This window comes from Oncorhynchus mykiss, chromosome 15 (genome assembly GCF_013265735.2).
Source record: "Oncorhynchus mykiss isolate Arlee chromosome 15, USDA_OmykA_1.1, whole genome shotgun sequence".
Taxonomy (NCBI): domain Eukaryota; kingdom Metazoa; phylum Chordata; class Actinopteri; order Salmoniformes; family Salmonidae; genus Oncorhynchus; species Oncorhynchus mykiss.
Window position 1 is genome coordinate 6,094,427 of NC_048579.1, and position 12,954 is coordinate 6,107,380.

The 12,954-nt window shown below is 43.4% G+C and overlaps 1 protein-coding gene across 7 annotated transcripts in view; it reads left to right on the top strand.

Moving 5' to 3' along the window:
* LOC110489533 (nuclear receptor coactivator 2) overlaps positions 1 to 12,954 on the top strand; it is a 193,084-nt gene that overhangs the window by 179,661 nt on the left and 469 nt on the right. For 5 of the 7 annotated variants that reach the window (XM_036945677.1, XM_036945681.1, XM_036945682.1 and 2 more), the window contains one exon: positions 11,085 to 11,149. The exons of 1 other annotated variant lie outside the window; for it this stretch is intronic. In XM_036945677.1, the coding sequence (XP_036801572.1) occupies positions 11,085 to 11,144 (60 nt within the window). In that variant the 3' untranslated portion in view covers positions 11,145 to 11,149. The remainder of the gene's footprint in view (positions 1 to 11,084; positions 11,150 to 12,954) is intronic. One more of the 7 variants, XM_036945678.1, reaches the window with a different exon arrangement.

Consider the following 12,954-nt stretch of genomic DNA (forward strand, 5'->3'; position numbering starts at 1 on the left):
AAGTACAATCTTTGTCCCCATGTGCAGTTAGAAACAGTAGTCTGTTTTTTTATGGGGATTTTGGAGCAGGGGCATCTTCCTTGCTGAGCGGCCTTTCAGGTTATGTCGATATAGGACTCGTTTTACTGTGGATATAGATACTTTTGTACCTGTTTCCTCCAGCATCTTCACAAGGTCCTTTGCTGCTGTTCTGGGATTGATCTGCACTTTTCACACCAAAGTATGTTCATCTCTAGGAGACAGAACGCGTCTCCTTCCTGAGCGGTATGACGGCTGCGTTGTCCCATGGTGTTTATACTTGCGTACTATTGTTTGTACAGATGAACGTGGTACCTTCAGGTGTTTGGAAATTGCTCCCAAGGATGAACCAGACTTGTGGAGGTCTACAATTTTCTTTCTGAGGTCTTGGCTGATTTATTTTGATTTTCCCATCATGTCAAGCAAAGAGGCATTGAGTTTGAAGGTACACTGAGTTTGAAATACATCCAAAGGTACACCTCCAATTGACTCACATGATGTCAGTTAGCTTCTGAAGAAGCTTCTAAAGCCATGACATAATTTTCTGGAATTTTCCAAGCTGTTTAAAGGCACAGTCAACTTAGTGTATGTAAACTTCTCACCCACTGGAAGAATGATACAGTGAATTAAAAGTGAAATAAACTGTCTGTAAACAATACATGTATCACTAGCCACTTTAACTATGCCACTTTGTTTACATACTCATCTCATATGTATATACTGTACTCGATACCATCTACTGTATCTTGCCTATGCTGCTCTGTGCCATCACTCATTCATATATCCTTATGTACATATTCTTTATCCCCTCACACTGTGTACAAGACAGTAGTTTTGGAATTGTTAGTTAGATTACTTGTTATTACTGCATTGTCGGAACTAGAAGCACAAGCATTTCGCTACACTCGCATTAACATCTGCTAACCATGTGTATGTGACAAATAAGATTTGATTTGATTTAATGGAAAATTGACTTGTCATGCACAAAGTAGATGTCCTAACCGACTTGCCAAAACTATAGTTTGCTAACAAGAAATGTGTAGAGTGGTTCGAAAACGAGTTTTAATGACTAACCAACCCAAGTGTATGTAAACTTCCGACTTCAACTGTACTTTCACACAGGTGTGGAATTAACATCCCACCATGCGTAAGGTCATGTATAAAAATGCCCAGTTGCCCATTATTAAGGCTACCATGGCTAGAAGAAGAGATCTCAGGGACTTTGAAAGAGGTGTAATTGTCGGGGCACGTTTGGCAGGAGCTTCAGTGGTGAATACTGCTCAACTTGCTGAGATTTCACAATATACCACTTATGGGAGATTCTGTAGCGAAGCCTGAGACTGGGTTTTCCACCACAATCAACAAAACTCTAAATTATAGAATGTCTCGTCGAAGAATGGTGTCACATCCCTCCAATAGAATCTATGCCAAGGCGCATTGAAGCTGTTCTGGTAGCCGATTAACACACGATGTTGGTGTTTCCTTTATTTTCGCAGTTGTTTGTTTGTGTGTTTAGCAGGGAGATAAGAGACTCTCGGGCCAGACCTTTACAATCTGCTAAATAAAATAACCCTCTGATGGACTTGAAGTCCCCACAGAGCTGTCCTTTAGAACACAGAGCTGTCCTTTAGAACACAGAGCTGTCCTTTAGAACACAGACTATGTTTAGAACACTGAGCTGTCCTTTAGAACACAGAGCTGTCCTTTAGAACACAGAGCTGTCCTTCAGAACACAGAGCTGTCCTTCAGAACACAGAGCTGTCCTTTAGAACACAGAGCTGTCCTTTAGAACACAGAGCTGTCCTTTAGAACACAGAGCTGTCCTTTAGAACACAGAGCTGTCCTTTAGAACACAGAGCTGTCCTTTAGAACACAGAGCTGTCCTTTAGAACACAGAGCTGTCCTTTAGAACACAGAGCTGTCCTTTAGAACACAGAGCTGTCCTTTAGAACACAGAGCTGTCCTTTAGAACACAGAGCTGTCCTTCAGAACACAGAGCTGTCCTTTAGAACACAGAGCTGTCCTTTAGAACACAGAGCTGTCCTTTAGAACACAGAGCTGTCCTTTAGAACACAGAGCTGTCCTTTAGAACACAGAGATGTCCTTTAGAACACAGAGCTGTCCTTTAGAACACAGGCTGTGTTTAGAACACTGAGCTGTCCTTTAGAACACAGAGCTGTCCTTTAGAACGCAGAGCTGTCCTTTAGAACGCAGAGCTGTCCTTTAGAACACAGAGCTTCCTTTAGAACACAGAGCTTCCTTTAGAACGCAGAGCTGTCCTTTAGAACGCAGAGCTGCCCTTTAGAACGCAGAGCTGTCCTTTAGAATGCAGAGCTGTCCTTTAGAACACAGGGCTGTCCTTTAGAACACAGGGCTGTCCTTTAGAACACAGGGCTGTCATTTAGAACACAGAGCTGTCCTTTAGAACACAGAGTTGTCCTTGTACCAGTGTACTCAGACAAACAGTAAGTGGATGTTGTCGGGGTAAATGCCATGCACCATCAGCATTTCATTACTGGTGAACAACATTCATGCCATGCACCATCAGCATTTCATTACTGGTGAACAACATTCATGCCATGCACCGGTCAGCATTTCATTACGGGTGAACAACATTCATGCCATGCACCATCAGCATTTCATTACGGGTGAACAACATTCATGCCATGCACCGGTCAGCATTTCATTACTGGTGAACAACATTCATGCCATGCACCATCAGCATTTCATTACGGGTGAACAACATTCATGCCATGCACCGGTCAGCATTTCATTACTGGTGAACAACATTCATGCCATGCACCGTCAGCATTTCATTACGGGTGAACAACATTCATGCCATGCACCGTCAGCATTTCATTACGGGTGAACAACATTCATGCCATGCACCGTCAGCATTTCATTACTGGTGAACAACATTCATGTCATGCACCGTCAGCATTTCATTACTGGTGAACAACATTCATGCCATGCACCGTCAGCATTTCATTACGGGTGAACAACATTCATGCCATGCACCGTCAGCATTTCATTACGGGTGAACAACATTCATGCCATGCACCGTCAGCATTTCATTACGGGTGAACAACATTCATGCCATGCACCGTCAGCATTTCATTACTGGTGAACAACATTCATGCCATGCACCGGTCAGCATTTCATTACTGGTCATCAACAACATTCGTTGCATGATGTCAATATTGTTGTGGTTGTTTAATTTCTCTTTTCTCATTCTGTCTTTTTTTCTCGTCGTTCTAGTGAAGAGGTGGCGTGTAATGTTGTTGCTTTTAAACCTAATGAACCAGTATAAATATTTAACCAATCAGCTGCAGTTTGTCTCGTGAGCACTTCAGCCTGTTGCTATACGTTTAAAGTTACTGCTGTACGTGCCACTTGATTTATTCCCACACTATTGGAATTACACTGGCACTTCAACCATGTCAATTATTCAAACTGTTGACCATTAGAGGGGATTGGTTGTACTCACTCTTTTGTCGGTTTGTTCTTTATATAATCTGTTGTTTAAGGGTGTTTTCACACTATAATCTGTTGTTTAAGGGTGTTTTCACACTAGACTACTGTTATAACCCCTCACACTAGACTACTGTTATAACCCCTCACACTAGACTACTGTTATATCCCCTCACACTAGACTACTGTTATATCCCCTCACACTAGACTACTGTTATATCCCCTCACACTAGACTACTGTTATATCCCCTCACACTAGACTACTGTCATAACCCCTCACACTAGACTACTGTTATAACCCCTCACACTAGACTACTGATATAACCCCTCACACTAGACTACTGTCATAACCCCTCACACTAGACTACTGATATAACCCCTCACACTAGACTACTGTCATAACCCCTCACACTAGACTACTGATATAACCCTTCACACTAGACATAACCCCTTACACTAGACTACTGATATAACCCCTCACACTAGACTACTGTAATAACCCCTCACACTAGACTACTGTTATAACCCCTCACACTAGACTACTGTTATAACCCCTCACACTAGACATAACCCCTCACACTAGACTACTGTTATAACCCCTCACACTAGACTACTGACATAACCCCTCACACTAGACTACTGTTATAACCCCTCACACTAGACTACTGATATAACCCCTCACACTAGACTACTGATATAACCCCTCACACTAGACTACTGATATAACCCCTCACACTAGACTACTGTAATAACCCCTCACACTAGACTACTGACATAACCCCTCACACTAGACTACTGTTATAACCCCTCACACTAGACTACTGTTATAACCCCTCACACTAGACTACTGTTATAACCCCTCACACTAGACTACTGTAATAACCCCTCACACTAGACTACTGATATAACCCCTCACACTAGACTACTGTCATAACCCCTCACACTAGACATAACCCCTCACACTAGACTACTGGCATAACCCCTCACACTAGACTACTGTTATAACCCCTCACACTAGACTACTGTTATAACCCCTCACACTAGACTACTGCCATAACCCCTCACACTAGACTACTGACACAACCCCTCACACTAGACTACTGACACAACCCCTCACACTAGACTACTGACACAACCCCTCACACTAGACTACTGTTATAACCCCTCACACTAGACTACTGTTATAACCCCTCACACTAGACTACTGATATAACCCCTCACACTAGACTACTGTCATAACCCCTCACACTAGAGGGGGGGGGGGGGGGGGGGCGTGTGCTGTTTTGATGAGCACAGAAATTCCAAAATATGTGTGGAGTTTTTAGTTCAGATTATTTGTTTGCAATATGTGATCTATAGGCTAAGAGGGAGCTGTTTATTCAATTGTGGGGTTTGAACATTATGAGAAGGCAACAACATGCTCTATTTGGTGTGAATCACAACTTTGGGTACAAGATCAATTATAGGTCCTTGAAGGGGCAGAAGCCTACATTGGGTGTACAATTTTCATTTACAGCATTATATAATCTGCTATTTATTCTATTAGCAATAAAATTGACATGTTAATATCTTCTGATTTTACAATTGTCTCGTCTTTTAGCTAAATGCAATCTATTAGCTTCCAAAGTAGGTATGTCTAGCTGTCCGATAACGCGTTCTGATGGAATGGCTTGCCCTGCACTTTGTAAAAAAAAAAAGGTTTGGGGTTTGGGTTTGGGCCGAAAGGTTGCTAGATTGAATCCCCCGAGCTGACAAGGTAAAAATCTGTTGTTCTGCCCCTGAACAAGGCAGACTGTTCATTAGGCCATCATTGTAAATGAGAATTTATTCTTAACTGACTTGCCTGCGAGGGTAAAAAAAACCACGCCCTGTTAAGAACTCTTTTTTAAAAATGTTTTTTTTTTTTTTTTTATATATATTGACTTTCAAATAAAGGTTAAATAAATAAAAAAATAGATGAAGTTAACTGTCAGAAGAGTTGAGTCCTCATTCAAAGGCCAGGGTAGTGTGAATACAAAGAGAACTAGTTCCTGAGTTCACGTTAAAGAGGACAATATATGAAATCTGACCGCGCCTCCATCCTGCTTCTCCCCACCTATAGGCAAAAACTTAAGCAGGAATCACCCGTGGTAAGGACTGTTCAAAGTTGGTCTGACCAATCAGTATCTAAGCTTATGGATTGTTTTTGATCATGCGGACTAGGTCGATGACTGGGTTCATCAGGAAGTGGACAGAGGATGTTGTTGTGACTGGGTTCATCGGGAAGTGGACAGAGGATGTTGTTGTGACTGGGTTCATCAGGAAGTGGACAGAGGATGTTGTTGTGACTGGGTTCATCAGGAAGTGGACAGAGGATGTTGTTGTGACTGGGTTCATCAGGAAGTGGACAGAGGATGTTGTTGTGACTGGGTTCATCAGGAAGTGGACAGAGGATGTTGTTGTGACTGGGTTCATCGGGAAGTGGACAGAGGATGTTGTTGTGACTGGGTTCATCAGGAAGTGGACAGAGGATGTTGTTGTGACTGGGTTCATCAGGAAGTGGACAGAGGATGTTGTTGTGACTGGGTTCATCAGGAAGTGGACAGAGGATGTTGTTGTGACTTGGTTCATCAGGAAGTGGACAGAGGATGTTGTTGTGACTGGGTTCATCAGGAAGTGGACAGAGGATGTTGTTGTGACTGGGTTCATCAGGAAGTGAACAGAGGATGTTGTTGTGACTGGGTTCATCAGGAAGTGGACAGAGGATGTTGTTGTGACTGGGTTCATCAGGAAGTGGACAGAGGATGTTGTTGTGACTGGGTTCATCAGGAAGTGGACAGAGGATGTTGTTGTGACTGGGTTCATCAGGAAGTGGTGTCGTGTCTTTACTATCATTAAATTGAAGACTTTGTTGTTATCAAAGATTCTCTGTAATTAGTATTACGCGATTAAACTGATTAATCATGTAACCGTAATTAACTAGGAAGTCGGGGCACCAAGGAAAATATTCAGATTACAATTCAGGTTAAAATTCAGGTTGAAATTTCCCAATATAACCTTTCAGATATTTTCATATCTGATCAATAGTCTTCTGATTATTGAATTATTTATTTTACCTCACGTTAGTCTCATTCCAAACGTCGTAAATTGTTGGTTATCTGCACGAACCCAGTCTTCACTATGAGTCATCCATATATCAATTGTCTTAAATCATTTATTTTTTACTAACTACTACTAAGTAATTCACAGAAATGCATAAACAAACAAAACAACAAAGTAAATGTGGTTACATGAAATGATAGAATGTGCCCCTAGTGGGCTAAATCGGCATGGCGGCTTGTTAGACAAAAGGGGAAGTGGGGGTCGACTAAGAAGTCACTACAGAGTTAATAATTATAACAATTGAAATGCTAATCCTTTACACTTGGATGCGCACTCATTCGGGAACAATTGCAATCCATATATATATTTACACTCAGTGTGTCGTCTTGATCGCTGTTGAAAAGTTTGTTTCTTTTGTAGAATTGTCTGTCTCTCTCACTCTGTCGTGGTTATAGTGGATAGTTCAGAGTGACATTCATTCATGTTGTTATAGAATGGACGTTTCAGCGGTTGTCGTTCTTCACGTTCAATGATACCGAATTCCTAGCTGCAGACTAGTAATTAATATCAAAGACTTGTTCTTATTCTGTCGGTATAGATAGTCTAAGAGTTTAACAACGTGGTATGGTTAAAAGATTCAGCAATGGTCTGCAACCTTTGTCCTCCCGTGATTGAGAGAAACATGGTCTACTGAGAATTTCTCAAAATTGGGGTTTTATTCAGAAGTTGCAGAAAAGGGGCTGTCCCAGGATGCCTGACCCTAACTTGGCTCATGGGCGGTCCTCTGATTTAGTTCAACTCAAAAGAGAATTGGAGTTCCCTTCATTAAACAGTCCAAAATCACATTACACAATTGTACAAACAGTATCATCCTCACTCATTCATCTTATACAACAATTAGATGTAAACCTCATATCTGAGGCTATTATATAAACAGCGTTATGGTAATGTGGCCTCACCGTCTCCCATGAGCTTCCCCAAGTTGTAACAAACGGACCAGTTCGTAGCTGGATTCTTCACCGATCTTTTATACCTTCTCCGGAACGTAAACGTTGTTCGGACCTCAAGTTCTGTGAGGTGGAAGAAATTCCTTTGTTCTCTATGAAACTTCACTCTCTCTCTATACTGTGTGACCATGAGGCAGGGTCTTCCCTAGGAATTTACAACCTCACTCTGACCAAAGCAGTCTGGTTGTAGAAGCAGAGAGCGGGGGGCTGGGGTGCTCGCTGTACCCAAAGAGGGCAACGTCATGACAGTGGACAGAGGATGTTGTAGTGACTGGGTTCATCGGGAAGTGGACAGAGGATGTTGTTGTGACTGGGTTCATCAGGAAGTGGACAGAGGATGTTGTTGTGACTGGGCTCATCAGGAAGTGGACAGAGGATGTTGTTGTGACTGGGTTCATCAGGAAGTGGACAGAGGATGTTGTTGTGACTGGGTTCATCAGGAAGTGGACAGAGATTGTTGTAGTGACTGGGTTCAACAGGAAGTGGACAGAGGATGTTGTTGTGACTGGGTTCAACAGGAAGTGGACAGAGGATGTTGTTCCTACTGTGATGATTAGAACTTATCCAAACCAGAAACTGTGAATAGATTGCAGCATTCGCGCAAACCTGAACACGCAAACCACCACATTTAACCGAGGCAAGCTGCCTGGGGATGTGAATGTGTACAAGCAGTAGAACCTAGGACCTCCGTAAGACAATCAATGTGGTAAAACGTCAGTACAGAGACAAGAGTCTCAATTCAATGGCTCAGACACAAGACATATGTGGCAGGGACTCCAGACAACAGATTATAAAGGGAAAACCAGCCACGTTGTGGACACAGACGCCTCGCTTCCGGACAAGCTGAACATCTTCTTCCACTTCGAGGGAAACAACACAGGCCCCCGCGGACACAGCAGAAAAAACGTGCAAGCTATAACAGGCCGGCCACAAACATGCAAATAATGGCGCAGTACAACAGTGGAACGCACAACTCGTTGGTCCTGGTCACTGATTGGCTATTGCAGCAGACGCCCACACCGGATTCCACTCCTATCAGCTAAAAACAAGAAGAAGCTGCTCCAGTTGGAACGCGATCACCAACACTGGACAATTGAGGAGTGGAAAAACATTGCCTGGTCCGACAAATTCCGGTTCCTGGTGCGTCATGCTGACGGCATAGTCAGGATTTGGGATAAACATCATGAGTCCATGGTCCCATATCCTGCCTGGTGTCAATGGTACAGGCTGGTGGCAGTGGTGAATTGGTGTGGGAATTTTTTTCTTCGCTTTTGATACCTATTGAGCATTTGAGATACAATAGAGGTACATTTCTATGCCCCAAATAATTCAGGCTGTTCTGGAGGCAATGGGGGGTCTGACCTGGTACTAGATGGGTGTACCTAATAAACTTTCCATTTAGTATTTATTATTTATATTCTGGACTCTGCTTCGGAAGCAAATTTCCTTAAATTCTATCCATTTTGCTATGGGGTTTTTACTGTGTTTTTACTGTGTATACTGTTTTCCTGACATAGCTCATTCTAATATTTATTTATTTGACATTTTACAGGATGAAATCTTTTGATGAACCATCTCGTTTTCAACACTATAGGTGCATAACAGTCTCTCTGGGTAGATGGCTGGGGATTACCCTGGATGTTACTGTAGTATAACAGTCTCTCTGGGTAGATGGCTGGGTTTACCCTGGATGTTACTGTAGTATCTCTGGATAGATGGCTGGGTTTACCCTGGATGTTACTGTAGTATCTCTGGGTAGATGGCTGGGTTTTACCCTGGATGTTACTGTAGTATCTCTGGATAGATGGCTGGGGTTTACCCTGGATGTTACTGTAGTATCTCTGGGTAGATGGCTGGGGTTTACCCTGGATGTTACTGTAGTATCTCTGGATAGATGGCTGGGTTTACCCTGGATGTTACTGTAGTATCTCTGGGTAGATGGCTGGGTTTTACCCTGGATGTTACTGTAGTATCTCTGGATAGATGGCTGGGGTTTACCCTGGATGTTACTGTAGTATCTCTGGGTAGATGGCTGGGGTTTACCCTGGATGTTACTGTAGTATCTCTGGGTAGATGGCTGGGGTTTACCCTGGATGTTACTGTAGTATCTCTGGATAGATGGCTGGGGTTTACCCTGGATGTTACTGTAGTATCTCTGGATAGATGGCTGGGGTTTACCCTGGATGTTACTGTAGTATCTCTGGGTAGATGGCTGGGGTTTACCCTGGATGTTACTGTAGTATCTCTGGGTAGATGGCTGGGGTTTACCCTGGATGTTACTGTAGTATCTCTGGGTAGATGGCTGGGGTTTACCCTGGATGTTACTGTAGTATCTCTGGGTAGATGGCTGGGGTTTACCCGGGATGTTACTGTAGTATCTCTGGGTAGATGGCTGGGGTTTACCCCCATCTGACATTGTGTTTTTGTTTATGCTCCAACTATCTGTATTCACTCATCTATTTTTTTTTTTTTTTTTTTAACCTTTATTTAACTAGGCAAGTCAGTTAAGAACAAATTCTTATTTTCAATGACGGCCTAGGAACAGTGGGTTAACTGCTTGTTCAGGGGCAGAACGACAGATTTGTACCATGTCAGCTCGGGGGTTTGAACTTGCAACCTTCCGGTTACTAGTCCAACGCACTAACCAGTAGGCTACCCTGCTGCCTCTACGCTCTAACCACTAGGCTACCCTGCCGCCTCTACACTCTAACCACTAGGCTACCCTGCCGCCTCTACACTCTAAGCACTAGGCTAACCTGCCGCCTCTACACTCTAACCACTAGGCTACCCTGCCGCCTCTACACTCTAACCACTGGGCTACCCTGCCCCCTCTACACTCTAACCACTAGGCTACCCTGCCCCCTCTACACTCTAACCACTAGGCTACCCTGCCCCCTCTACACTCTAACCACTAGACTACCTACCTCCTCTACACTCTAACCACTAGGCTACCTGCCACCTCTACACTCTAACCACTAGGCTACCCTGCCCCCTCTACACTCTAACCACTAGACTACCTACCTCCTCTACACTCTAACCACTAGGCTACCTGCCACCTCTACACTCTAACCACTAGGCTACCCTGCCGCAAGAGTAGCCAGTTCATCTGACATCCTTATTGATAATATCTTTACAAATTCTTTGAATAATTATGATATTTCATGGGAAAATGTTTTATAATCAGGCCGAAGTGGAGTCTGCTTACCAGAATGTTCTCACATCTGGTCTCAAACTAGTTGAATATAAAGTTTCTCACAAATCACAAAAACTATAAGAACAAATGTTACTACTCTCCTACTTCGGGAATCGTCAATCAACTGTTGAATAATAAAATTAAATCTACAACTATTCCATCTCAATGTCTTGTTGGAAATTAGACCTATAGTGATCCTGATGTTATTTAAATGATTTTTTTAATTAATTTTTGAATGTGGATTCCTCTCTGTCAATTTTTATTTTTTTAACTGATTTAAATCCCTTGGATTTCCCTTCTCTGATTACATTAAGGAACATGTCCCTGCTCTGCTTCGGTTTGATCCTCCTGGTGTAATGGAGGTGATGGTGTAATGGAGGTGATGGTGTAATGGGGGTGATGGTGTAATGGAGGTGATGGTGTAATGGAGGTGATGGTGTAATGGAGGTGATGATGTAATGGAGGTGATGGTGTAGTGGAGGTGATGGTGTTGTGGAGGTGATGGTGTAATGGAGGTGATGGTGTAGTGGAGGTGATGGTGTAGTGGAGGTGATGGTGTAGTGGAGGTGATGGTGTAGTGGAGGTGATGGTGTAGTGGAGGTGATGGTGTTGTGGAGGTGATGGTGTAATGGTGTACTGGAGGTGATGATGTAATGGAGGTGATGATGTAATGGAGGTGATGATGTAATGGAGGTGATGATGTAATGGGGGTGATGGTGTAATGGAGGTGATGGTGTAATGGTGTACTGGAGGTGATGGTGTAATGGGGGTGATGGTGTAATGGGGGTGATGATGTAATGGGGGTGATGATGTAATGGAGGTGATGGTGTAATGGAGGTGATGGTGTAATGAATATGTTTTCCTGTATTATTCCCCCTCAAACCCTACCACCCCTCCCCCAATTGGAGTAAACTAATAAGCAATATATAATATAAATGTAAAATATATTTGTTTAGCACTTTTTTGGTTACTACATGATTCCATATGTGTTATTCCATAGTTTTGATGTCTTCACTATTATTCTAATCTCAGCAAAAAAAAGAAAACGTCCTCTCAACTGTCAACTGCGTTTATTTTCAGCAAAGTTACCATGTGTAAATATTTGAATGAACATAACAAGATTCAACAACTGAGACATAAACTGAACAAGTTCCACAGACATGTGACTAACAGAAATGGAAAAATGTGTCCCTGAACAAAGGGGGTTCAAAATGAAAAGTAACAGTCAGTATCTGGTGTGGCCACCAGCTGCATTAAGTACTGCAGTGCATCTCCTCCTCTTGGACTGTACCATATTTGCCAGTTCTTCCTGTGAGATGTTACCCCACTCTTCCACCAAGGCACCTACAAGTTCCCGGACATTTCTGGGGGAGGGTAATGTCAGGATGAGCCTGCTGGAAAGGCACCACATGAGGGAGGAGGATGTCTTCACTGTAATGCAGCGTTGAGATTGCCTGCAAATGACAGCAAGCTCAGTCCGATGATGCTGTGACACACTGCCCCAGACCATGACAAACCCTCCACCTCCAAATCGATCCCGCAGTACAGGCCTCGGTGTAACACTCATTCCTTCGACGATAAGCGCAAATCTGACCATCACCCCTGGTGAGACAAAACCGCGACTGGTCAGTGAAGAGCACTTTTTGCCAGTCCTGTCTGGTCCAGGGACGGTGGGTTTGTGCCCATAGGCAACGTTGTTGCCGGTGATGTCTGGTGAGGACCTGCCTTACAACAGGCCTACAAGCCTTCAGTCCACTTTCTCTCATCCTATTGCGGACAGTCTGAGCACTGATGGAGGGATTGTGCGTTCCTGGTGTAACTCGGGCAGTTGTTGTTGCCATCCTGTACCTGTCCCGCAGCTGTGATGTTCGGATGTACCGATTCTGTGCAGGTGTTGTTACACGTGGTCTGGCACTGCGAGGACGATCAGCTGTCCGTCTTGTCTCCCTGTAGTGCTGTCTTAGGCGTCTCTCAGTACGGACATTGCAGTCCTTATGCCTCCTTGCAGCATGCCAAAGGCACGTTCACGCAGATGAGCAGGGACCCTGTGCATCTTTCTTTTGGTGTTTAATAGAGTCAGTAGAAAGGCCTCTTTAGTGTCCTAAGTTTTCATAGCATGTGAGCTATTAGTGTCTTAAAGACTGTTCCACGGGTACATGTTCATTAATTGTTGGGCGACCATGT